Consider the following 25,806-nt stretch of genomic DNA (forward strand, 5'->3'; position numbering starts at 1 on the left):
GGGAGGCAAACAGATCCAGTACCGGAGTCCTGAATCTCAGGCATAGCAACCTGAAAATCCGAGGAGACAGACACAGGGCGAGAGAAGACGGGAACCGCTGACTCAAGGAATCTGCAACCACGTTGTCCACACCCCAAATGTGCTGAGCAGAGAGGGCCACCAGATGACACTCGTCCCAACTCGCAATCGCACACGCCACCAAGTTCAGGGAAAGGCAGCGGGTGCTGCCCTGGTGGTTGATGTAGGTCACGGTCACAGTGTTGTCCGACCTCACCAACGGTACACAGACAAAATATCGATTTTTAAATATCGATATACAAAAATATCGAAGTTTAAATATCAATGGGACAAAATATCGAAGGTAAGTAATATCGACAGTCTAAATATCGATATTGGTATGATATCAGTAATATCGAAGTTGTAAATATCGATGCCAATAATATCGAAATTAATAACTTTGATGTTACTAATATCAATTTTTAAATAAATTTAGTGTATATTATATTGTATTTATTATGTTTTATTATTTATTTTTAATGTAATTTAATTAAATATTGTCTTTTACTACTGTAGCGGGTTGTGGGTTTATAGGGGAATAGGGTGGGAAGTAATTTAATTATGTTAATTTAATTATTAATTAGTAGGAATTATTAAATAATTAATTGAGAAATAATTTTTAATTATTTTTAATTAATTGATTAATTGAGAAATATGTTCTGTAGCGGGTTATGGGTTTATAGGGGAATAGGGTGGGAAGTAATTTAATAATAATTAATTAATTGATATATGTTTGTACATATTTTAATTAATAATTAATTGGTAATTAATTTCTATTAATTAGTTAATTAATTAATATAATTTTTTACATATTTATAATTATTAATTCGTTGGTAATTAATTAATAATTGATTACATTAATTATAGTAATTTTTTTTATATAATTTATTGTTATTCTTAATTAATTAATTGGGAAAAATAATATTAATTATTAAATTAAATTAATTACAGCAAATGTGCTAATATATTTACTTTATTGTTATTGTTAATTAATAATTAATTGGTAATTAAATAATATTAATTAATTTTGGGTAAAGGGGTATTTTTAGGGTTCAGGGTCAGTTTTCAGTTCATGGGTAAAGGGGTATTTTTAGGGTTCAGGGTCAGTTTTCAGTTTTTGGGTAAAGGGGTATTTTTAGGGTTCAGGGCCAGTTTTCAGTTTTTGGGTAAAGGGGTATTTTTAGGGTTCTGGGTCAGTTTTCAGTTTTTGGGTAAAGGGGTATTTTTAGGGTTTAGGGTCAGTTTTCAGTTCATGGGTAAAGGGGTATTTTTAGGGTTCAGGGTCAGTTTTCAGTTTTTGGGTAAAGGGGTATTTTTAGGGTTCTGGGTCAGTTTTCAGTTTTTGGGTAAAGGGGTATTTTTAGGGTTCTGGGTCAGTTTTCAGTTTTTGGGTAAAGGGGTATTTTTAGGGTTCAGGGTCAGTTTTCAGTTTTTGGGTAAAGGGGTATTTTTAGGGTTCTGGGTCGGTTTTGGGTTTTTGGGGTACAGGGATATTTTTAGGGTTCAGGGTCAGTTTTGGGTTTTTGGGGTACAGGCGTACAGGGTAAAAACCTAAAAATATTACATTAAATCAAATAAATTAGATGAAAAAAATTAAAATTACTTTAAATTAAGTGTTTTATTTATTTTAAATGTATATGTATTAGTTTTAATTTTGTTTTAATATTTTTATTTAATAGTTGTAAAATTATATGTATTTTAAAATTATTTTTACATTATTATTAATACATTTAAAAAAACGATATTTTTGATTCCGATATTTTTGTACTACGATATTAGTTTTTCGATATTTTTGTACTTACCATAATGAAGATAGGATTCCGATATTTTTGCTGTCGATATTTTTGCTCCGATATTTTTGCATGTCGATATTCTGTCTGTCGATATTATGTCAGACATTCCTCACCAACACATTGCACCCCAGAAGACGATCCTTGAAAAGGCGAACAGCCCTCTCCACCGCAGACAGCTCCCTCCAATTCGAAGAACGGTGCGACTCCGAAGGAAGCCAACGCGCCTGCACCGCCCAAGGGCCTAGATTCGCACCCCAACCAGAAGCGCTGGCATCCGTCTGTCGGGCACTAGGACCCTGGGGCAGCGCAGGGGCGAGGGGACACCGGACACCACATCCGGTCTAGGGGTGGGGAGAGGGACACTCTGGTGCTGGGCCTCGAGGCATGAGGTCGTGATCTGTACATGCTGTAAGGAACAAGAATAAAGGCATACCTGTACAACATCATCGTGTCCTGCGTGCTTTCCTGGGTCTGGAGACACAACATCTGGCGACGAAGGTTCGACGGACTGCATGCTGTGCCCATCAGAACATCGTGATTGAAACCAGGAGCCCACCCTGGATTGCGTCGTGGTCAAAAGGAAGAGGGAAGAGTGAAGCGCCATCCAGAAGAAAGCAGCGACGTGGGAGCCCACCCCGACCGCCGCGAACGAAGAAGAAACGAATCCTGTAAGCGCCTCCCAAAGAGCGCGAGTTTCAAGGAATAAAAGAAAAGCCAGCGCGAGCTCTCGCGAGAGTCTCGGCGGCCATATTGGGGCCAGGCGCGAGGGCCAATAGGGACGAAGAACAAGTGCGGCGGCCATTTTGAGGTCAGGCTGCATCGCGATTGGCCGCGAAGTCCCGCGAGAAGACGGCGGCCATCTTAGAATCAGGCTGTACAAGCCAATAGAAACAGAGAACCAGCGCGGCGGCCATCTTAAAGTCAGGCAAAGGGCGAAAAACATCAGAAAGTGCCGATCAAAGAGGAGAAAAGGCACAAAGAAGGACAAATAACGACAACAAGTGGGCATCAATACATAAATACATGTACATAAGAGAAACACCAGAAGAAAAGGGGCAAATAAAAGGACAAAAGAAAGAAAAGAAAGGAAATTAAGAAAAAGGCACAAACAAGTATATGCAAAGGCAAAAAGAGGCAAATTAAGAAAATAAGGGTTGAACAAGCAGCAATAGAACAAAGAACAGAAAAGAAGGTGACAGCACAACGAACAGGTGCAAATAAAGAAGATACAAGAGAACAAAGCACAGACAAAGAAGAAAATAAAGAAAAGACAAAGGGTGACAAGGACGAATAAGAGAATCGAACTAAAGGAATTGAGCGCTAATAAAGCACAAGCAAAGACAAAAACAGTGAATAAGAGAAAAAAGACAACAAGTAAAAAGAAAGAAAGGAAAATAAAGACACATAAGAGAAAATAAAGACGACAAAGTGCTGACTAAAAAAGAAAGAGTGCCGAGTCAAGCACCAGGAAAAGAAAGGAGGACAAAAGAAAAGACAATAGCAGAAATAACAAAAGAGTGCCAGGAAGAGCACAGAGAAAAGAAGAGTGCCGGAAGAGCACGGAGAATAGAAGAGTGCCAGGAAGAGCACAGAAAAAAGAAGAGTGCCAGAAAGAGCACGGGAAACAACAAAAGAAAAAGATAATAGAAGAAATAACAAAAGAGTGCCAGGAAGAGCACAGAGAATAGAAGAGTGCCGGAAGAGCACAGAAAACAGACGAGTGCCAGAAAGAGCACGGGAAACAACAAAAGAATACCAGGAAGAGCACACGAAAGAGTGTCAAGAAGAGCACAGAAAAGAAGAAATGACAGACCCCAAGCCAGAAAGACAAAATGCACAATACAGAAAACCACCACCATTCAACTTGTCGGAGCCACAAGTAGGAATAAGGTGGGAGAATTGGATCAGACATCTGGAGAGATACATGGAAGAGACTGATGTGACAGAGGCAAAGAAACTGGGTCTATTACTAAATTCTGCATGCGATGACATTGGGGACCTCCTAGTGACGCTACCAACAAGGAAACAACTACTTATAAAAAACTAAAGAAATGTTTAACAATGAAATTTGACCAGCAAAGAAATATTGATCTTGAAAGATACACTTTCGCAACTGCGTCTCAACAAATAGGCGAAACACCAGATGACTTTGCGACCAGACTGAGGAAACTTGTAACGCATTGTGAATTTGACAAATTTGACAACACACAAGCAATAAGATTGCGAATCATAGAAGGATGCCGTGACACGAGCTTCCGTGCAAAAATACTAAAAGAGCCAACATCACTAGAAAACATCCTGGCCCTAGCAAGAGCGGAGGCTAGAGCGACAGCAGACGCAAAAGAAATGGAGCGAGGAAAGTTCACAGAAGAAACAGCGCCGTGCCTGTTGAGCAACGTCACAACGCAAATGATGGGTCTGATGGCAACTGAAAGACTGGAAGAAGATGATGCCGTCACAAGCACCCCACTGAAGGGGCTAACAAACAAAGGAAAATGTTTCACATGGACCGAAGAGCACCACAAAGAATTGAAAGAGATCAGATTTGCTATGACGGCCGAGGACGACGAAGCACATGCTGACCGGGGACAGCGCAGAGAGCCAAATTCAGATGGCAACGAAATACAACTGGTAGCAAAGGTGACACAACATCAACAAAGAAAAAAATCACCGAAGACAGGTGGTGGCACAAGAAAGCAGAAATGGAACGGCGATGAGGGAATCAAGAAGAGTGAGACTATCACACACAAGAAAGAAAAAAGAGTGGAACAAGAAGACACTGCTGCAAGAGCTCAAACAGCAAACGCAGCAACAAAGGCTCAGGAAAAGAAAGGAAGACATGCGACGAAACGGAAAAGAAAGAAAGGAGGCATCGCGATAGTCAAAGAAGGACAAGCGAGGAAATGGAGCAACGAGATCCCCGGAGGCAAATTGAAGATGACAAAAGCAAAAGAACGGATGGCAAAGGTGGCAGTTTGGCCAGTATCACGTCACAGGGCACCTTTCGCATGTCAGCAAGGCAGACGTAAGAGAAGCGGAAAGGTCAAAGCAAGAACTATAGAAAGACACACAAAAGGAAGAAGCTAAAGCGGATATCAAAAAACAGCGATCAAGAAGGAAACACATGGAACCAAAGAGACTAATTGAGGAGGTGTAAACGAAGAGGCCTATGGGCCATCGAACAACATCTCTCTCTCTCTCTCTCTCTCTCTCTCTCTCTCTCTCTCTCTCTCTCTCTCTCTCTCTCTCTCTCTCTATCTATCTCTCTCTCTCTCTCTCTCTCTCTCTTTCTCTCTCTCCTTTCTCAAAAAAAAAAATGTTTGTTTTGCAACAAATGGGGAGATGTCCTGTCCAGGACAAGGGCACTAGGACCCTGGGGCAGCGCAGGGGCGAGGGGACACCGGACACCACATCCGGTCTAGGGGTGGGGAGAGGGACACTCTGGTGCTGGACCTCGAGGCATGAGGTCGTGATCTGTACATGCTGTAAGGAACAAGAATAAAGGCATACCTGTACAACATCATCGTGTCCTGCGTGCTTTCCTGGGTCTGGAGACACGACACCGTCGTCAACACCAAGGAGGTCGGAGGATGGAACCACATGCCCCGCATCAGATGTGAAGAATCCAGCCACCACCGGAGAACAGACACCAACTCCGGAGACACAGGCACAGGAATCGAGAAGTCCCGGACAGGAAAGGGTACCCAACGCTGAACATGCCACAACAGAGGCCGAAGATGAACCCTGGCCCAGGGCACCGTGAACACAGTGGCAGACATGTGTCCCTGAACCACCAGCCACTGCAGGAGAGGAGCCGAAACCTTGGAGAGCAACCTCCTCAGCAAAGACTGAAGACGTAGAATCCAGGACTCTGGGAGAAAGACCTTGCCCAGCACAGAGTCGAATACAGCCCCAATGAAGGTCCTCCGAGTAGCAGGGACTAGGTGACTCTTCGGCAGATTGACAAGGAAGCCATGATCCTCGAGCGTAAACCTGGTCAAGGAAAGGTGGCGGGACATGACCTCCGGAGACTGAGCCTGCAGCAGCCAATCGTCCAGGTAGGGAAACACGGACACCCCCAGGAGATGGAGATGAGCCACCAAGGGAGCAGCCACCTTGGTGAACACCCTGGGGGCGGACCGGGGACCGAAGGGAGGAACGCAGAACTGCCAATGACGACCATCCAGGCAGAAGCGCAGGAACCGCTGATCCTCCAACGCCATCGGAACATGCAGGTAGGCATCCTGGAGATCCAGCGACGTGAACACCCAACCCTCCTGGATCAGGGGAATCACCTTCTGCAAAGGCTCCATCTTGAATGGGATCTTCTGTACAAACAAGTTCAGGGCCCGAAGATTGATGACAACACGGAACCCCCCTGTGACCTTCGGAACCACAAAAACAACGGAATAAGTCCCCAGTCCACACTCCAGGGGGGGAACCGGGACAATCGCCCGTTTGTCGAACAGAAATTGAACACCCTCCAGTAACGCCAGACGGCGAGCAGGGTCCGAAGGCAAAGAGGTCACCACCACACCCGAGGGAGGAGGAGGAGACAGGAACTCTATCCGGTAACCCCGGGAAAGAACATCCAGCACCCACTGGTCCGAGGTCGTCAGCAGCCAAGCATGTAGGAACAGCCGCAGTCTCTCACCAACCGCGGGCTGACCACCAGCGAGAACGGGCACCGGAACGGCGTAGTCAGGAGCGAGGAGTGCCATACCCACCATCCGGCTGGGGCTTCTTCTGGAACCTCCGAAGAAAGGACCTACGAGCACCAAGCTGGCCCTTAAACGAGGACTGCTGAAATCTGGAAGGCTGGCGAAAGGACCGGGCATTCGAGAAGGAGGACCCCCTCTGCGAAGAAGTATGACGGAATGACAACGAATGCTTCCTCTCCTTGAAGACCTTATGGAGCTTGTCCTCCAGGGCGTCCCCAAAAAGATGAGTACCAGAAAACGGCAACCTTAAGGACATAGAACGCTGCGCAGCATCCGTCTTCCAACCTCGCAGAAGTAAGTTCTGACGGGCAGCAACAGAGGAACCACAAGACAGAGACGAGGCCCTGACCGAGTCAAAAGCGATGTCCGAAAGGAACTCCGACTGACGCTCCATAGATTCCAGCAACTCCGGACAATCGCCCCCCTCTTGCATAGTAGAAAACAAAGTTTTGAAGTCAGCTAGCAAAGACTGTGCAACATATGTACCATACACCCCCGACCTAAGAGCCAGGTGAGAGCCAGCATAGGACTTCTTCAGAGCAGAGTCAATCTTTTTATCAACGCCATCCTTCAGGATATTATCATCAGCCATGGAAGGCCGACCAACCAGAGAAGCAACCACAGAATCCACCTGCACCGAATCAGGCAGGGCAACCTCCATGTCCTGTAAAGGATATAGTTAAGACATGAATCTGGGCATAGAAATATGGTCCGGGTCCTTCCACTCCTTGAGGAGGACATCCATGACAAAGGGGTGGATGGGCATGGAAGAAGACACAGGCTTCTGAAACTGCGGCAGAACAGTGTCCTGGGAGGTACCAGGCACCGGATCCACAGGGAAACCCATATTCTCCCGAACATGGCAAAGAAGATCAGGCATCAGCTCCCTCGAAATGTACTTGCCCTGCAGATCCACCGCACCCAAAGTGGATTCATCAGAGGAAGCGGAGGAAGAAATATCCGAATATAGGGGGGGCAGCCGTCTCAGAGCGACCCCCCGCACCTTTCTTGGAAGCCTTGAGACTGGACAGCGTCTCCAAAAGCAGGCGCTTCAGCCGCTTAGAGCCACCCAGACCAGCACTCCGACCAGCAGACACAGAATCACTACTGTCGGAAGAGGAGGAGGATGACCCAACAGGAGAGACATGCTTTCTCTTCCTGTGGTGTTTCCCCATGACGAACAGCAATCCAGACACAGAAAAACAGCAAAGCAACACAGTACACACAGCAACTCCACAAGAGACACAGGAGCGAAGAACACTCGATTCCCTCCATAAAATAGGAGGAAAAGACTCACCCCACAGCTGCAGCCCCTTGAAACCGATGAGGACGAAGGAGGGGCAGCAAACGATCCTCCCAGGAGCAGCCGTCGAAGGAAACACCTCGAGTCACCAATGCCGAAAGAAGACGATGACGTCACCGCCCGAGCCGGTCAGCCAATCCGGAGAGGAAGACAGGGAACCCGGAGCCCACCCGAGCGCCCGCACAGGCAAAAATGAGGGACTGAAGCCGGGAAAGGCATCATGCCGACGTCCGACAACACAGCCCACCCCCCTCTGGAAACTGAGGAAATCCGGAGCCACGCAGGTGAGCGTGCCCCGTCAAGCAGAACCGGCAAGTGCAGGACGCGTGGGGCAGCAGCGCCCAAGTCCAAGCAGCAGCCAGGCCACCGGGGTAAGCCGCCAAAACAGCTACGGCATACGAGCAGAAAGCCCCGGGGCGCCCCACCAGCGCACGAACCAGCAAGGAGTCCAGAAATCCAGGAGCACGCAGAAACCACGGGACCCGAGAAGCCCCGCAACCCAGGGTCCCCGCCACGAGGAAAGCACAGGAAGCCCAGCAGCCCGTCTTTCAAGGTCCCACGGAGGTCCACGAGCACCCCCAAGGCCCAGCAAAGGAGGATACCACAGGACAGTCGTAGCAGGTAAGTGCCTGGCACATACCCAAGCGTCACCCATCAGTAGTCCAACCGACAGGAAACGAAACAGGATTTGCTTCTGGTGGTGAGGTGTGTTATAGCACCTGACAGGAGGGTGGGTGGAGTCTAAAAAGCGTTTCCTGTTTTGTTTCCTGTTGTGTGGAATACCTCATGTGTTATGACTGGGTCGAGGACGAGGGATGTAGAGGTAATGTATTGTTCTTGGATGGTACCATAGTGATTCAATAAAATTACGGGATATTGAAAGCCTTTGGGGTGTGTCAAGTATTAAAACTTGCTAATGCATCATTGTGTGTTTAAAGGTTAGAAGAAGTGAATGTGCATTGTGAGGAGGTACTTTCAAGCTCTCAGAATCTCAATTTATTGAGTATTCTACATTTGAAATATTGAACAGTAAGAACAACAACATTAATGTTCCTGAAAATATTCACAAATTTCTTCTTTCCCAAGCAGTCAAAATTACAGGATCTCAAATGTGCGTTCTGCTTTCTTTTACAGTATTTTTCGATGTTGCTCTTGGTCTTTCTCATCGAATTGGTAGCTGGTGTTCTTGCATATGTTTATTATCAAACGGTAAGTTCCATGTTTTGCATTTTCATTTTCATTTCATTAAGGGCTAGTATTTAAGGTTTGACTGAAAAACGAGTGTGATGCTTTGTAAAGATGTATTTAAAGCCAGTAGACACTGTTTTTTATTGTTTTCAACATCTATATGAAGTAGCATCTTAAAACGTTCTGAAAAGAAAAATGAGGGGCATTTTTAACTGAAGATGAAGTAGATGTTATCAAGAAAATCAATTTCTGCACAATAAGTGCTGGCTCCCACACAGAGATATAATAGAGGCTATTTATCCTTCTTTGAGGGAAACCATAGCATTTGTTATACACAGAGTCAGACTCTGGTAGCTATTTTCCATTATGCTTGAAGGCACAGCCATAATGGTTCTGTGCTGCTAGTGCCTGTCAGTCTATGCCCAGAATAAAGCTCCTAAACCTCTCAGGAGGCCAGAGACTAACATGCCCCGAGCTATGGTGGCAGGGAGAGGAGGTGAGCAAATGTGGCAGCTTTCCTTGTAACTTTCCAGCTGGATCATGCATTGTCTGCACAGTTGGCCGGTTAATGCCAACCCATGTGTTAGCCTTGTTTATCCATGGGTGGGAATTAGGAGTTTGCAGCAGGCATTTAACACCGTGGATAATTACCTGAGGAGTTTAGTACCTCAAGCTTCCTTAAATGTCGGCAGGTCAAACAGAAATTTAATTTAAGAGGGGGAATGGATTGTGAGAAGGTGGGAAGTGTGTTGGATGTGGTAGTTGTGGTAGTTGTGTACAAGAAAAGTATAGCGCAAAGAGTGATGTCCGTTCCAGGCGAGAAGTTTGTGTATGTGCCGGAGACTAAGCATGAGCGGATTTTGCGGATTGGCAATCCGCGAATTTTGCGGATTTGCGGATTCGCAATCCGCAAAATCCGCGAATTCCCGCGAATTTGCGGATTTTTTTTTTTTTGTGTTCGCCCGTGTTTCTGCCAGTTCGCGAGGGTTTTTACAATTTCGCAATTTGCGAACTTACCTGTCGGGTCGCAAGTTTTGCGAACTTGTTGTTTCTACGTGTCCAGCCTGTTTGGGACACTCTTCTTCATCACTGCCACTCTCTGTCACCACTGCCACTCTCTGACTACTCATGCCACCCTCTGGCCCACCCATGCCACCCTCTGTTTCATCACCACACCCTCTGGTTGTCCAGTGTACATTATTTTCGGCAAAGCAAAGCACACCTTCCCTGCCTCAAGTGACCTGAATTAATTTGGGGCTGATTAATGTGTCACAGAATATTTTTTTAGCTGGCACCTGCTTCCTTAGTGCGCCCTGATTAGTGATCTTTTGCACTTGCTAAGTGCTTTCATTGTTGCAAAATTAGTTACAACACCTGCCCTGCCCCAACTGACAATAATGAATTAGGGGCTGATTAATGGATTTTAACTTCCAGCCTGGCTCCTGCTTGTCTCCCTTAGCTGCAATTCAGGACCTTTGTGGCATATGTGTAACTATTCTGAGGTTCAGAGCAGGGTCACATAATAGTTTCAACTGGCAACTGAACTCTGGAGGGGCCCCTCAGGAAGCACTACAGGAAATGGCTACTAATGATGTGCCTGAACTTTTGAACCTGGTAAGTAGTTACTTTCAGTTTTGCTAAGATCGTATTTCTGCAATTTTGCACTTATTCGCGGGGCGCGAACTCACGCGAACAGTGCGAGCAGCGCGAGCAAAATCCGCTGCTCGCGGATTTGCGGATTTTGCGGGAAATTCGCAAATCTCGCGGATTGCGGATTTCCCGAAAATCCGCAAAATCCGCGAGCGTAACGGATTTTCCGCCCATGCTTACCGGAGACTCAGTGAGCGCCCTCACTCCTCGCCATGTCAGGAAAGTCCATTCTAGATTTTTATCCCCGATGTTGGTGAGAGAGGTAAAGCATCATGTGGTGGTTCTGGAGAATGGCAAATTGCGGAACAAAAGTATGGTGGTCATGGTATCAGGTGCGAAGGCTGGTTATATTTTAAGGAAATGTGAGCTGAAGTGTCCAAAAAGACGGGGCCATCTACGAGCATTGCTGAAGAAAATTCCTACCAAGAGAATTCCTACCAAAACGTTTGCGTGATTCTGTGGTGTATAGGTAGGTCCCCATTTGACATGTTAGGGATGTTCTCGAATGTCTCAAGTTTGGGTCCGACATATTTGGAATATGTTGTATTGCAGTTACATTATTATATTGTTTTGTTTCTGTTCTCTCCTTTTTCTTTGCAGATTCCATCGTTCCTGTTCTTTATTTTATTTATCCGTGTATTGTTGGAAATTATGTGATATGGGCCTAAGATCTTGAGCATTTGAAGGGAAGGGGATGTGTGGGATTGAATGCTGCGTTCCTGGCACGTGAGTTCCATGCCCACGCAGAATAGAGGGAGGGTTCAGAGGTCAGCAGCTGCTGCCTGAGTCTCGGTGTTGCAGGACCTACCAATAAACGTGACACCTGTACTGATGTTTTCATCCTTTCCGCTACCTTCATTTTGCATTACACCACTGCGTTCCCTCCCACTCTACTCCCCTTCCCACAGCCCCCCGTGCCTCTTGTACCCCAGCAACGCTTCTCCTGTATCCCTTGTGCCTCTCATCAGCCACAGCTGTTATCATCACTGGGAAGCAGGTTGTCTATGCTGAAAGCAGAGCTTTGAGAATGAGGTCTGCAGAGTCTGGCCTGTCAGTCCCCGGCTGTGATTCCCCATAGGCGAAGTAGTATTTTTGTGACAGGCACAGCTTCTGCCTTTCAGAAAAAAAACAGCAAATGCTGGTATTTTGTGCCACAAATGTTGCCTTTTCAATCACAACATTGGTGAACCAAGGCAGCACAATTCTGGGGGTCTGTTACTGTGTCTCTTTGTGTGTAGGATTCTTTTGTGACACTTCTTCACAGTTTCAGCCCCCTGCCCTCCACTCACGAATGTCATGACTGGGGGAATTATGTGGGGGATTATGTGCGTGGTTACTTGACATAAATGATACACAGGGGAACTGGATGGGAATTGGAGTGAGATTGTTTGCAATAAAACAACTGCTTCTAAGCATTCTGCCTGAAGTACAGTGCTTGCATCATCAGAATGCTAATGCGGTAATTGTTAGAAGCACTGACACAACAGCTGATCTTGATTAAAAAGTAAGCCTGGACCTTGAAGGCAGACTCAATCTACTTTAATAGCTTGAATCAAGTTAGCCAATCACAGCTCTCCGTTTCACCGCGTGACGTTTCACAACAAGTGCCATTAGCTCATCAAACCGCGGGATGCCTGTCTGAGAGCCTCACCCCCATGTTATTATAATTGAAATGTCGCTCATACTTATCGCGTGCGTAGGTTTGAATAAATTCCATTTCACCCTCATTTTCATACTGGTGTTTATTGGTATGCAGCTAGGTGGGGAGCTCAAGCAGCACCTGAACCAGACCATGATGGACAATTACGGACAGCCGGGAAAAGAGCCTCTGACGGAAGCCATCGACCGCCTGCAGCAAGACGTAAGCGCACACCCTGGCTTTATCTTGACATTTTGGATGTAATCCTTGTTTCGTTTTGGTTTCGTTTTGGTTTCAGCAATCTCTGCCGTCGAGCTGGCTTATTTCTCGCTCCTTTCAAGCTGTCACATAAAATGAGTGCAGGATATTCATGTCATGCAGGCTGCTGATTGGAGAGTTAATTAAGAGTGGTGGCTCGCCACGGATCTTCCAGAAGTAAATCGAAGCAGACGGAGAAAACCGTTAATTAAGTTGGAACAGAGCATCAAGTTTTGGGTCAAAACCTGCAAACAAATTTGGGGATTCAGGGGTCCCCAAACCGATACTGGAGGGCCGGATCCATGCCAGATTTTTAAAATAACTACATGTATCTCAATGGGGATATCACAAAAATCTGGCATGGATCCGGCCCTCCAGGACCGGTTTGGAGACCCCTGTAGACTTTGAAGTGTTCTCTTATATTCACAGGTGCCAGGGTAGAAACCTCTGACCTGGCAGACAGCCGGTCCACCAATGGGATGCGCAATCTCAGTGGCCGCTGTTTTTCCATAATAAGGGCGGGGTAACTGTCAATCATTTTCCCTGCCTGTATCTGCCATGTACAGGGAGAAAACTTTGGGGCATATTTACAAGCCACTTGCGCCACCCGTACGTCACGTTTCCCCGTGTTAAAAATGTTGCAAAAGGGGCGCAAGGGGCTGGCAATTAAGACCCTTAGTTTATTGTCCGCTATTTGTTTTACGTCACAGGGAGATATGTTTGAAGTTCTAAACAACAACGTTTGCCAAATGGGTGATTTAAACATAGCTCCTGCTGGACAGACCTGCAGTTCTGTGAGAGGAGATGGCGCTGTTGCGTCTAACTAGGGATGGTGGTCCGTCATGGCCTCTGCCCCAGGAGGACCGACAGACTGTCTAAATGTTACAATAATATTTCACCTGATTGCCGAATTATTGTTTTGCTAGGCCCACAGTTTAAGTTTTCTTACTGATGAAGGTGTTATAGTTCAACTTCAATTTTATTTTCCCACCTAGTAGTTTATGTTATACTACATTGTCCCCTTAATGTCATATACTCCCTCACCTTCCACCACATTGTCTTGCTCAGACCAGCGTGTTTAACTTATGCTACACCCGTCCATCCCTGTTCACGTCCTTACTCTCTGAAGTCAAGCAAAGTGTCTCTCTTTGCGGACTTCCCAAAGCTACAACAGCACCACTCAGACCCACCATCAACGCTGCAGCTAGACTCATCACGGGCTCAAAAATAAGGGCCCACATCTCACCGGACTTAAAAGCCTTGAATTGGCTACCATGGGAAGCCAGAATTCACCTAAAAATAGCCTGCATGGCTCACAAAGCCATTCACCACAAGACACCTAGTTAACTCGCTCAGAAATTGACTATCTCTGGTGGTAAGAGATCCACAAGGAGTGCAGAAAACTTATTACTGAAGCTACACGGATTTAATAAGTCGAAAACGTATAAACGCTCCTTCTCAGGGATGGCTCCTAGGATCTGGAACGCACTACCCCCAGAAACCAGACTTATCAAATCTACCTCATTGTTCAAAAAGGATGTAAAGGCAATTCTCATGAAAAAATTCACATGATCGTCACCTATAGATACCATGACTTTTATGGGCGCAAACAGACAACCCTCTTGCACTGACGATCTCTTGGCCCGCACCCCTCTCTCTATTTTATTTTGCACAATGTGTTATTTATATTTGATCTACCTCATTTGTTTGATGAATTCTTGCACAGTATTTACACTTATATTGGTTTTGACTCATTGTGTACCTGGATTTATAATTTTTCTTCATTGCCTGTAAAGCGCTCTGATACCCGCAAGGGTCTGGTTTGCGCTCTATAAAACCTTCTAAGTAAATAAATAAATATTTATTTTTCTCAAGTGTTTCCTTTCTCACTAGTCTCATCTGTACGCTGATGATTGAAGGACGTCTCATTATAATATGTCCAGGTACTACCTAGACCCTCTCTTCCCCTGCCAGTATCAAGTTAAAATGAGAAGATTTTTGATTAGGGTGTCGTAAACCCCCGGTCGTATTTTATTTACATCCAATTTTTTAAAACAAAAATGAATATACAATATTTACACAATACGCAGAACACCATTACATTGATTACATTGTTAGGTGCAGAGGTCAGATGGCTAACCTTAATAACTCTCTAATACAAAGGTATTCCTATCTGAATCCAAACATACCATAGTCAGTAATCATATTAACAACATTTTATTTTTCTGCGTATCCCTATTGTGAGCCTAGGGCAAGGTCAATAACTGGCGCCAGATCCATATCCAATTAAGCCCGCACTCCATCCGGAGTGTGCATGCGCAGGGATCTATTGACCATGAGGGGTACTTCCCTCCAGGTCACCCCTGTATGCCCTTATGCCCGCCCTCCAACCGGAGTGCGCATGCACAGATGGCGCATTCCCTGTGAGGGTACTCCTCCCCCCCCCCGGTTACCCCGTGCGCCCTGTAGATTATCTCCATAATGGGGCCCTTGCAGTTATGCGCAGTTTATTTGCGCCATTGTGCAGGTGCGGGGTGGCTAGGCAGCCTACCGGAAAGCGTAACTCCCACTTCCCCGCACCCATCCAGCCAACCGGCTGTAACTGCCCCTGGAGTTCTAGGAGAGACCACTTGTCCCTCCCCCTTGGGCGATCCCATTCAAGAATGGCGCCACCCTCTAAGGACCTTCAATTGACTGCTCACCAATCATGACCTTACTGCCACAGGCCTGCATAGTTGCCCGACTATCAGGACCCCACCCGAAAAAAATTCCCAGAAAGGTCCTTACCTGTCCTAACCTACCTAACTAGGCCCGAAGATTCTCCCTGAAGACTACTTTCCTCATATTGGACAAATGGACGCCGTCTTTTTAAGAAGCACAATTCCCCTCAGATGCCCCCCTGGGCTATAGTCTGCAAGTATAGAACCCTAGCTAGCCTCCCCAGCTTGTTAATAATTCTTTTTTTGAGTGGCTCAATGCCCTCACAGGTTCACTTCCCCTCCATTGGAATCTCTGCCGTCTCTGTGCCGAGGTGTACCCTGGGCATAGACGTGTTGACCCACCCCAGTCATTCCACTCCACCACACCCCAAGTGCAGGATAATAATGCTAGGGCTGGCTGAATCAGACAAAATTGACATACCATCTTGCCACGGGCCATGATAGTCATTGCTGGTGTAACTGTACCAGTGGAAGGCTACCCAGTTAGTGACCCACAGACCCCAACGTCTCCCATAATCATTTCATGGAAACCCATGAACCACCTACACCTGACCACTATGCTCTGGGATAGGTTCTGTGTAAGCCTCTGCTTCTACTATGAAGCATCCCACCAACACACATTGTCTGCATTGATGGCACCCGCAAGCACAGATGAGGTAATGACAAAATACCATTTAACGACAAAGGGGTGTTGAGGTGTTGCATCAGCCCTTACCCCTGGATTTTGTCAAGCTGGAAATGGCCTACACCCGTAAGGCAGAGTACTGCTAAAAAATATACCCTGGCTGGCAACAACAACTGGTTGACACACCTATACTCAACCAATATAGTGCATGGGCTGCGCCATCTCACCCATGCCTGCTGGCACCTCTTGAGCTTCTCTGTTGTTCGCCCATCAGACTTGATGCCTCGCTTGCCAGTCACGTTCCGGTTCTTCCGGTCCCATTGCCTGTCCACATTTTGCAGTCATTGTGGAGTGGAGCTCCTCCCATGCATCACAGTCATGGATCCAGCCATACATAGATGAAAAATCAAACACAGATGATTAGTGCTTTTACAGCCTGATTCATCACAGACCCGTTTTGCGAGTCTGTAATAGCGATTCATAAGGAATCGCTATTACAGACTCGCAAAACGGGATTCATGTAGGAATCGCAAAAAGATTTGCGATTCCTACACAATCCTTATTTGTGATTAGCAAATTGCTAATCGCAAATAAGGAATAACTCCCCATTCATTCCTATGGGCCAAAAGGCCCATAGGAATGAATGGGGAGTATTTCTTATTTGCGATTAGCAATTAGCTAATCGCAAATAAGATAGCGATTTAAAGGGTGCCAGGGTTGTCCAGAGGATACCCTGTAGCACCCCTTAAATGCAAATAGTAACAGGTGTTGCGCACACACATGTCCAAAGGACATGTGTGTGTTGAACATGCAACTTAGAAAAATGCTTTTAAAAGCATTTATCTAAGTTTTTGCTATTTACCACGAGGTTTGACCCCGCGGTAAATAGCGGGCCGAAATTGCGAATTCGCAATTTTTAAATGGATGATGAATTGCATATTTTCAGGAAGGGTCTTCCCAAAGAAGAAAAATTATCTATTTCGTCTGAAAGCATGTAATTACAAAATAATTTCCGGATTCTTCAACATGACCACAAGATGGTAGCACAGGCAGCTAGATTTAGTCTCCCGTATGCCGAAAAGGATCCCATCCTAGACTCTCGTGCATTTTGTTTTCATTTTATGCGTCCCCTTCCTTCACCCTCCCATGCGGAGTACCTCAGGTATCATCCCTAAGTCCGACACTATTTAATATCTAAGTGTCGGACTTGGCCAAGATCATTAAAACCCACGGGATGGGGCTAACTACCTATGCCGATGACACACAACTGGTGCTGGCGATCAACAACGACGGAGGAGCTATAGCCACTAGCTTCCATACATGTATGTTTGACATCAGTTCCTGGATGGCTAAAAACTGCTTGAAGCTCAACTCCGATAAAACGGAGGTCAGGATCTTCGGCAATTTACAGCCTACCTGGTCCCACACCTGGTGGTCCGCCGCCCTTCGCCCCACACCATCCCCAGTACAGAAAGTAAGAAACCTGGGCGTCATATTCGACGACAAACTCACTTTTGTAGCACAGGCAAATGCGGTCTCCTCCTCTGTCTTCTACACGTTAAGAATGATCAGTCAGTCAGTCAGAATACTTTATTTCGATAAATCAATATCATAAAAAGACAATAGTACTATACAGAACATGCATAAAATACATTATTTATACACAGTAAGAGCAGAATATTAAATATTAAACCAATTAAAAATTTCCCAAAAAGTTTCATAAGATAAGATCATGCAAAAAAGAATAAAAACATCAATCATTTTGGTTACCCTGACTATCATTTTTCACGGTGCGGACATTATACAGAATTATATCCAAAATCATTTAGGAACAATCAATCATTATCCTATTCCTAGTCCTGACAGCACCCACTAGAAAACTAGCAAAATGGAAAATGATCCTGGGGGTCTGTAATATTTGCAAGTACAAGAGGGCAGGCTTGACCTGCAAGAACCCAGCCTCCTTAAGTATTGGGACCAGGAATGTCATCCTTATTTCCGTGTAGTGACCACAGAACATCAAAAAGTGCATTGTGCTCTGGATGGAAAAATTGTCACAAGAACACGGCATTGCATTTTCAGGGGTACTCCAGTTGGGAAAGTAACCTAGATTCAGATGAATCATGTTAAGACTTTGAGGAGAAAAGCTCCAGTCTCCCTAGTTTAAAAAGACTGTTTTTAATGTATGTCAGCCACTGAATCTTATTGTAGTTATCTAAATGGAGACAATCTTTCAAGATAATGTGGTTCAAGGGGATTTCCTGATTTAGCAAGGTCTTCATCCAACATATTAGAGGAGCCATTCTTATCATATCAGAAATAAAGCCTACCCCAAGTTCAGAATGGATAGTGTATGAGGGAGTAGACTGTGGCACTGAAAGGACAGATCTCATGAATTTATTTTCGGTTATCTGTAAACAATCAGGGGCACTGTAGCCCCATATTGAGCTACCATATGTGGCCACTGCGAGGCATTTCACTTTATATATCTTCATTAGTTCTACTATAGGCCTTGCCCCCAATTGTTTTGTGAAACCCTGGAGTGCAGAAGTAGTTCTTGCAAAGGAGATGTTTCTGTTTTTAAGCTGTGAGCCCCAGTTCCCTCTCTCATCGAAGGTAATCCCCAGGTAGGGGAATGTGGGCACTCTACAAAGTTCTTCTTTGCAGCAAAAGAAAGTTTTAGATTGCTTCTTCCTAGAGCACCTCCCCATAATCATAATCTGGGACTTCTTTGCATTTATTTTAAGGTCCAGGGATCCCATAAAGTTCCCGAAAACGTCTAGCAACCGTTGTAGTCCAACCCCAGTCTGCGAGAGGACAGCGTCATCCGTGTAGAGGAGAACTGGGATACCAAGTTCCCCTATATGCTGAATGTCAAGGGTAGCCTCATTTAGTGCAGGTTCTAGGGCATTGATATATATCGTAAAAAGAAGGGGAGCCAGAATGCACCCTTGCCTGACCCCCCTTTCCGAGTTAAAGTGGCTTGAACAGCGCCCCTCAGTAGTGACCCCGACGGAAGCTAGTAGGCCAGAATGTAAGTCTGCCAAAAGGTTAACTAAGGCCCTATCAAGACCCATGTTGAGTAAAATTTTCCACAGCTTTGACCGGTTTACAAGGTCAAATGCCGATGAGAGGTCCATGAACCCCAGGTACATGGACCCCTCCTTGGCCTTGGTGTATTTATCCAGTAACAATTGCAAATTGAGACATTGGTCCAATGTACTCCTTTTCGATCTGAACCCATATTGCACATTGGACAGGACCCCTCTATCATTGACCCATTCATTTAATTTGTGCAAGATAACCCGTCCCAGAATCTTGACCGAGGAGTCTATTAGGGAAATAGGTCTGTAACAAGAGGGGTCCTGCCTTATTTATTTATTTATTTTATTTATTTATTTATTTTTAATATTTATAGAGCGCTGCATATACCCATGGGCGTCTTGGCGCTGATAAACCATTTATTTGAGTACGAAATGTGAACCAGTTAATAAAACGGACTGTGAAGGAGGAGATGATTATTGGGTGAACAGCCAAGTTTTCAGGAGTTTACGGAACTGAAGGAGCGTGGCACTTTGCCTGATGTTAAGAGGCAGGGTGTTCCAAAGTCTAGGGGCCGCCACCAGGAAGCGTCGGTCACCCCAGGTGACTGTTTTGGTGCGGGGGACGACCAGTTGATTGAGGGTGGCCGATCGTAAAGCTCTGGTAGGTTTGTAGTGTTGTAGTTGATCTTTTAGGAAGTGTGGTCCTTGATTGTTAACTGCTTTGAACACAATGCAGAGGGATTTGAAGTGAATTCTTTTTTGTACAGTGAGCCAGTGAAAATCCTTTATATTTTTGGAAATGGATTCAAACTTTGTCTTGCCGGAGAGCAGAGGTGCCGCCGCGTTTTGTACTGTTTGGAGTTTTGTAATTACTCTAGTTTGAGCATTAAGGAATAGCCCATTACAATAGTCCAAGGAAGAGAGGACAAGGGCAGTGACAAGTGTCTTGATGGCAGAGTCAGGGAGGAAAGGGCGTATTTTCCTGATCGTTTTTAATTTCAAGTGTGCCGTGGACACTGTTTTGTTGGCGTGGTCCATGCCTGTCTCCCTTCTTAAAGACTGGGATAATGATAGATTTTTTCCAGGAGGCCGGTATGTTGTTTTGGTTTAAAGCATTAAAAACACTACACAAAATCTTCCACCAGAATTTTGGCGCGCATTTAAAAACATCTGCGGGAACCCCGTCAGGACCTGAAGCCTTGTTTTTTAGGGGCAGTTCAATCGCTCTTTCTACCTCTATGACCTCAAAGGTCACGTTGGGACCCTCCGGTCTAGAAGGCGTATCAACCATTTGGGTTTCTGGGCCTGGGATAGAGTATATTTGACCAAAATGTATTATCCAGCCCTCATCTGAGATATTAGACTCAAGTGGAGAATACTCCTCACCCGAGAATAACGGTTGATTTACAATTTTCCAGAACTGCCCACTATTTTTTAGGGTCTCAGGGTCAAGTAATTGTGACCAGGCCTCTTCTTTCAGCTCATTTTTCCTATCTAGAATAGCTTTCTTATAGGCAGATCTTAAGCTGGCTTTTTGAGCTTGGTCTTTAGGGGTGGCCTTCAAAGCCTTAAGTAAAACACCATGTGCCCTAGAACAACTTTTATTAAACATTCTTTTACCACAATGTGTCTTCTGTCTAGGACCAGCCAGTAAACTTTGGTTAATTTGTCTACAGATGTTATCAAAGGCAGTAATCACATGTGTGTTTTGAGCCTGCTTCTCTAGGCATACGGCCACCTCGTCCTCAACCTTATCCAATACTTCTTGCAAAAAGGTTTCAGGGACTATATTTGACCATTTTAGCCTATGTCCTTGGTCTTTAACGACCACGTTTAGGCCACCCTTAGGTGTCACAGTTTTCAGGGTTAATAAGTCCGCAGACATTATCTCTAATAATACCGGATTGTGGTCACTAAAGACCGAACCCTCAGTCTTATACCTTAAAACTTTACACAACATAAAAGAGGACATAAAAATGTAGCCAATGATAGTAGCATCGTCTGATCCTTTGAATGTGGGGGACCTAGATCCACATTCCCCGCAACCCGACTCATAAAGGTTCCATCTTGCCAGGAAGTTTTCAAGGGCCTCCCCCCGTTTAGAATGTTCAAAGTGCATGGGTGAAGAATATGGGGGGCCTTCTTCTTCTATGCTGACACACGGTTGGTTACAGGGATGAATGTTAAAGTCCCCAAGGAATATTATTTCAAAAGTATTCACATTAATGCTATAGACTGACAGAAATTTCTCCAAAAAATCTAGATTATAACTGGTGCACTCGTAGGCGCATAAATTATAAAAGTTAATAAATAAGATCTTAGCGTTATCAGGAGGGGATAGTTCAACAATTAAACAGTTCTGGCATCCTGAATTATACTGAGTTAATGTACCCTTTAGGTCAAGTTTAAATAAACTTAGTAAGCCTCCCTTAGCTCTACCTGCCACGCTACTAATTGCTGGGATGCAAAAGTGTCGGTACCCATCTAGAGAGAAACTATTTGCCTGGTCCCATGTCTCTTGAAATGCTATAATGTCATAGGTTTTTAGTAAATTAATCCAAGTATCATTCCCTGCTTTAGCCTTAATACCAGCAATGTTCCATGTCATAATCCTAGAAATGGGGTGTGGGGGCTGTACATTAGTCCTCGTTTCATTTAACTGTCAATCATTTTCCTCCAAAGATGATAGGAGGGTATAACAATAGGACAATGGGAGGGCGCGATCAAATTGGTTATATGGCCTGGACAACCTGTAACAATATGGGTCCAGTCTATTTGAAGGTTGCTATCTAAGAATGATCAAAAAAACGTCTTTCATTCCTCCCTCCCAGTGCAGGAAAAACTCTAATAAGCATCCTTGTAATGTCTAAAGTAGACTACTGTAATGGATTGTTTCTGAATGCACAGAAAAAGGTCACTAATAAACTGCAGCTTATTCAAAATGCGGCAGCCAGGATCATAACAGGTACCCTCAAAAACAAACCCATTCTGCTGTATTGCGTAATCTGCACTGGCTCCCAATTGGTAAGCACATCAAATTCAAAGCCCTGTGCATAGCATACAAGGCCATGCGAAACGCAGGTCCTATTTTTTTAACAAAAGCCCTCTGCACTCATGTTCCCAGCAGAAACATTGGCTCTGCATCAGCCAACCTCATCACGGTCCCTCGCACACACAAGGCCTCTTTGGGCGACAAAAGATTCAATGTCGCCACGGCAAGATTATGGAACACGCTCCCAGCACAAATGAAATTCTGTCCAACTCTGCTGGCGTTTAGGAAACTCCTAAAAACATGGTTATTCACACAATGAGCAGCATACTATTCCTACCGCCTCCGCCGTCCTCCGCGCCGAGACACGAGTATTTGCGCGCTCTACAAATTGCTTAAATAAATACATTTTTATATAGAGCAGACTTTATCCGAAGGTGTCAGAGCGCTTCACAATAGGAACAGCAGCGTTACATGAGGAGAAAATTACAAATGGGCATGATACAAAAGCAAAGTGCATGTGTGGGCAAAGCCTGATACACCGATTGCATCGTTACGCAAACAGTAAATTATATCAGTCTGCGATGGGTTTCAAAAAAGACTCATGAGCCCACTCTACAAATGAGCTGATGTATAAGAAAAGCCTATTGAGGCGGATTTTCTTCCAACTAAAATACATTTCTTATCTTTCTATTATGCTTTCAGTAAGCAGTATCAGTAGCCCTTTTTATTATATCTGGACCTAATGCTATCACAGACCAAGAGCTTTCAGTATTGTCTCTTGTACTGTATTTTTAAAGCAGCTTTAATGACACAGTATGTGAGCCTGAGATGCAACAACTTGAGAATAGAAGTGATGACCGAAGGTCACTTCCTCCGATTCATTTTACAGCAATCCTGCAGCAAGGGAACAAACCTAGATTTCAACGACAATATCCGGGCCATAGAGACACGGTACAAGCAGGTCTTCCCACGAATGATCGAGTGTGCATCTCGTCTCTGCGCAAACTTTAAATCCAGTCACAGGACTCATCACGTTAACCTTGAGACCCCAAAACATGTCTACATCAATACTTCCTCCCCTTCTTTACACCACCAGCGTGCGTGCACCCACCGCTGGCCTCATCTGTTCTCCACACGACCGCTGGTCTCCTCTCAGTGCTCTCCACTGCCGAGCACCTTCGAGGCCTCCGAGCACCAAAGGGACCCGAAGCTGTCCATGCTCCCTGAGCACCATTGCGACCTACCCCCATCCTAACTCCCCCGTCGATCACGCAGCTTGACTACCAATAGCGCACACTGATAGTTCCTTGCCCTTGAAGCGCCTCGCTTCAGTTCTCCATGCCCTCGAAGCTGCTCCAGATCCAAATATGGCTTCACAACTTGTAATTGGCGAAACAAGGAAAAACAAGTTACGGGCTCCTTAATGGCCCGGACCCGTATTCAGGGGAGCAAGAACAAGGGGAAATTAAACAACAGCCTCCTAGCGAGGCTGGTGTGATTAGTGGCAGGCTGAGGGAGCGGCGAGGAAAGAGGGAATCTCCGCGGCTCCCCAGCCTTTCATTTCAGATTACAGCCAGGTCAGTTCTGACTGGTCTGGCGTTAGCCCAAGTCCGTGACCCGGAAGTGCTTTCAATCACTTCTGGGTCACGCACCGTCTTTGAACAATTAGAGGCGGGCGTGCCTGTCGCGTCATCAATGCACACGACAGGCCCGCCTCTGTATGACCATCGGGGGCCGGCACAACCGCCACACCTTTGGCGTGGCCGATGCCGGCCCCACCTTTCTATAGGGAACCTCTTCCTTTCTCAACAAAAGGGATGACATACATCAGTACTGATATTTGGAGTGCAAATAAGGCAGCATGGTTTAATCAGAACCCCAAAACAATAATTCTAACCTGTGGAATATTATGAACCAATTGGGCATAAAGCATAATAATAAAGCAAGTAACCTTATAGCAGTCCTAATGTCAATCTAAATTGTGATCCTAAATTAATACAAATCCTAAATAAAAATGACATTTAATGTTTTTTAATTTTTTTTAATTTTATTCTATTCTATCTTCAATGCAACACTATCTTTAATTTTAAATACAATGAAATTATTACTTCACCCAATTCTAAAACAATCAGGATACTTTTGTACAACATTCATGAGGATTTATGAAGAATTTGATTGGAGTCTGTGCAATTTTCTTTCAAGTGCTTTCTATGAATGAATTGTTCCATTTTCTTTGATTATACTTGTAACAAATAGTAATTACTGATCTCTTTCACTAATCAGTTTGTGGATTATTTCAGTTTAAGGGCGTTTAGGAGGCTGATCCCCCAGATCTGAGCACCACTCTCTTAAAATATTCTCCACATTGTAACTGGTGCAGTTATTTAGGTCTCAGCCTCTTTTTGTGAATCATATGCCAAATTAAACAAAGCAAATGTAATTAAACAACAATAATTAAACTGTATCTAACACTACTGTTAATTTTTACTTAGATTAAAAGTCAGCGTTGAAATGCTTTGACCAAACCTTGGCCAGATTTCCGAATGCAATGGTATGCATTTTATCCATCTAGCAAGGGTGACAAACAGATTTGACTCAGCAGAATTCAACCATGTGACCATATGATAAACCAAGATCATCATAGTGCGTGCATTAGTCCACTGGCTCACCCGCTTTGTATTTGAAAATAATGCAAAAGTAGAACAAGCAAGATGCTCATAGTAGTGCAGGATCTGTTTTTATCAACAGTAGACTGGCAAGGCACCAACACTAGCACACCACATCTTAAAGATCATGTTTCATCAGGCCTTATAGACTTAAATGTTGCCCAATTTAAAGTATGGTCCATCTTTCGGATGCCATGTATGATAGATAAGGCTATTTATCCCATATCCCTGACCTCTTCTGACAAACCTTGTTTGGTGGCACCTGCTAGTTGTGAATCCCACAATATCGACAACTGTGAGGGCCTCAAACACTACTTGTCTATGTGTGTGCAATGGAAATCTGAAGCCCCCTTGTAGCGTCTTCTCCTGAGAAGTTGTTCAGCTCAGTATTGAAGTGAACAGAAAACACTAATATTTGGAAAATAAAGATATGCGAAGCTATAACCTCAGATCAGTATCTAAAGATAATTTGTCCCTTTGTATAAAAATATCTTGGTGTGAGCAGAGGAGCGTGAATTTAAATTCCATTAGATAAAATGGAGATATTTATTTGAGTTTGTTTTGTAGACAGTGCTTTCAAATGAATAGCCGATCTGGCTTCCTGGTTCTGCACTCATTGTAGCCTGTCGATAATCTTTTTTGGTACTTCTGCAGATCATAGTGCAGTGATCTCATTGTAAAATCAAAGGGTATGATGAATGGCACTCACCCCCAGTCAACTGATCTGGGTTTAATCCATCATCATTTTTTAACTCACTCCACCACCCCAGTTCAGACATGGCCATATGCAAATCAGTCTGACCCTGTGCCTCATGGGAACAGTCCAGCCCAAACTGCCAAACCATGTCTTCCCTGGACCGGAAACAAGCATCCTGGGACCGGTTTCTGGCTAATCAGCCATCATCAGCCAGCCTAGCTTGAATCCAGTGGCAAAGTGAGCAAGGGACCCACGTCTGGGCATACCCTGCCAACTTGGGGCGAACAAAGCAAAACCAAAGGAGATGATGGACGGAGTGTTGGACATTGCAAGCACTCACCCCCAGTCAACTGATCCAGGTTTAATCCATCATCATTCTTTAGCTCACTCTGCCACCCCAGTTCAGACGTGGCCATATGCAAATCAGTCTGACCCTGTGCCTCATGGGAACAG

At 44.8% G+C, this 25,806-nt stretch overlaps 1 protein-coding gene across 1 annotated transcript in view; it reads left to right on the forward strand.

The window, feature by feature from the left end:
- The window catches only part of LOC147751672 (tetraspanin-11-like), a 1,044,069-nt gene that overhangs the window by 482,730 nt on the left and 535,533 nt on the right, over nucleotides 1-25,806 (forward strand). The window contains exons 4-5 of the mRNA XM_086939141.1: nucleotides 9,009-9,083; nucleotides 12,469-12,573. Coding sequence (XP_086795267.1) covers nucleotides 9,009-9,083; nucleotides 12,469-12,573 — 180 coding nt within the window. The remainder of the gene's footprint in view (nucleotides 1-9,008; nucleotides 9,084-12,468; nucleotides 12,574-25,806) is intronic.

Source organism: Lissotriton vulgaris, chromosome 1_1 (genome assembly GCF_964263255.1).
Source record: "Lissotriton vulgaris chromosome 1_1, aLisVul1.2, whole genome shotgun sequence".
Taxonomy (NCBI): Eukaryota; Metazoa; Chordata; class Amphibia; order Caudata; family Salamandridae; genus Lissotriton; species Lissotriton vulgaris.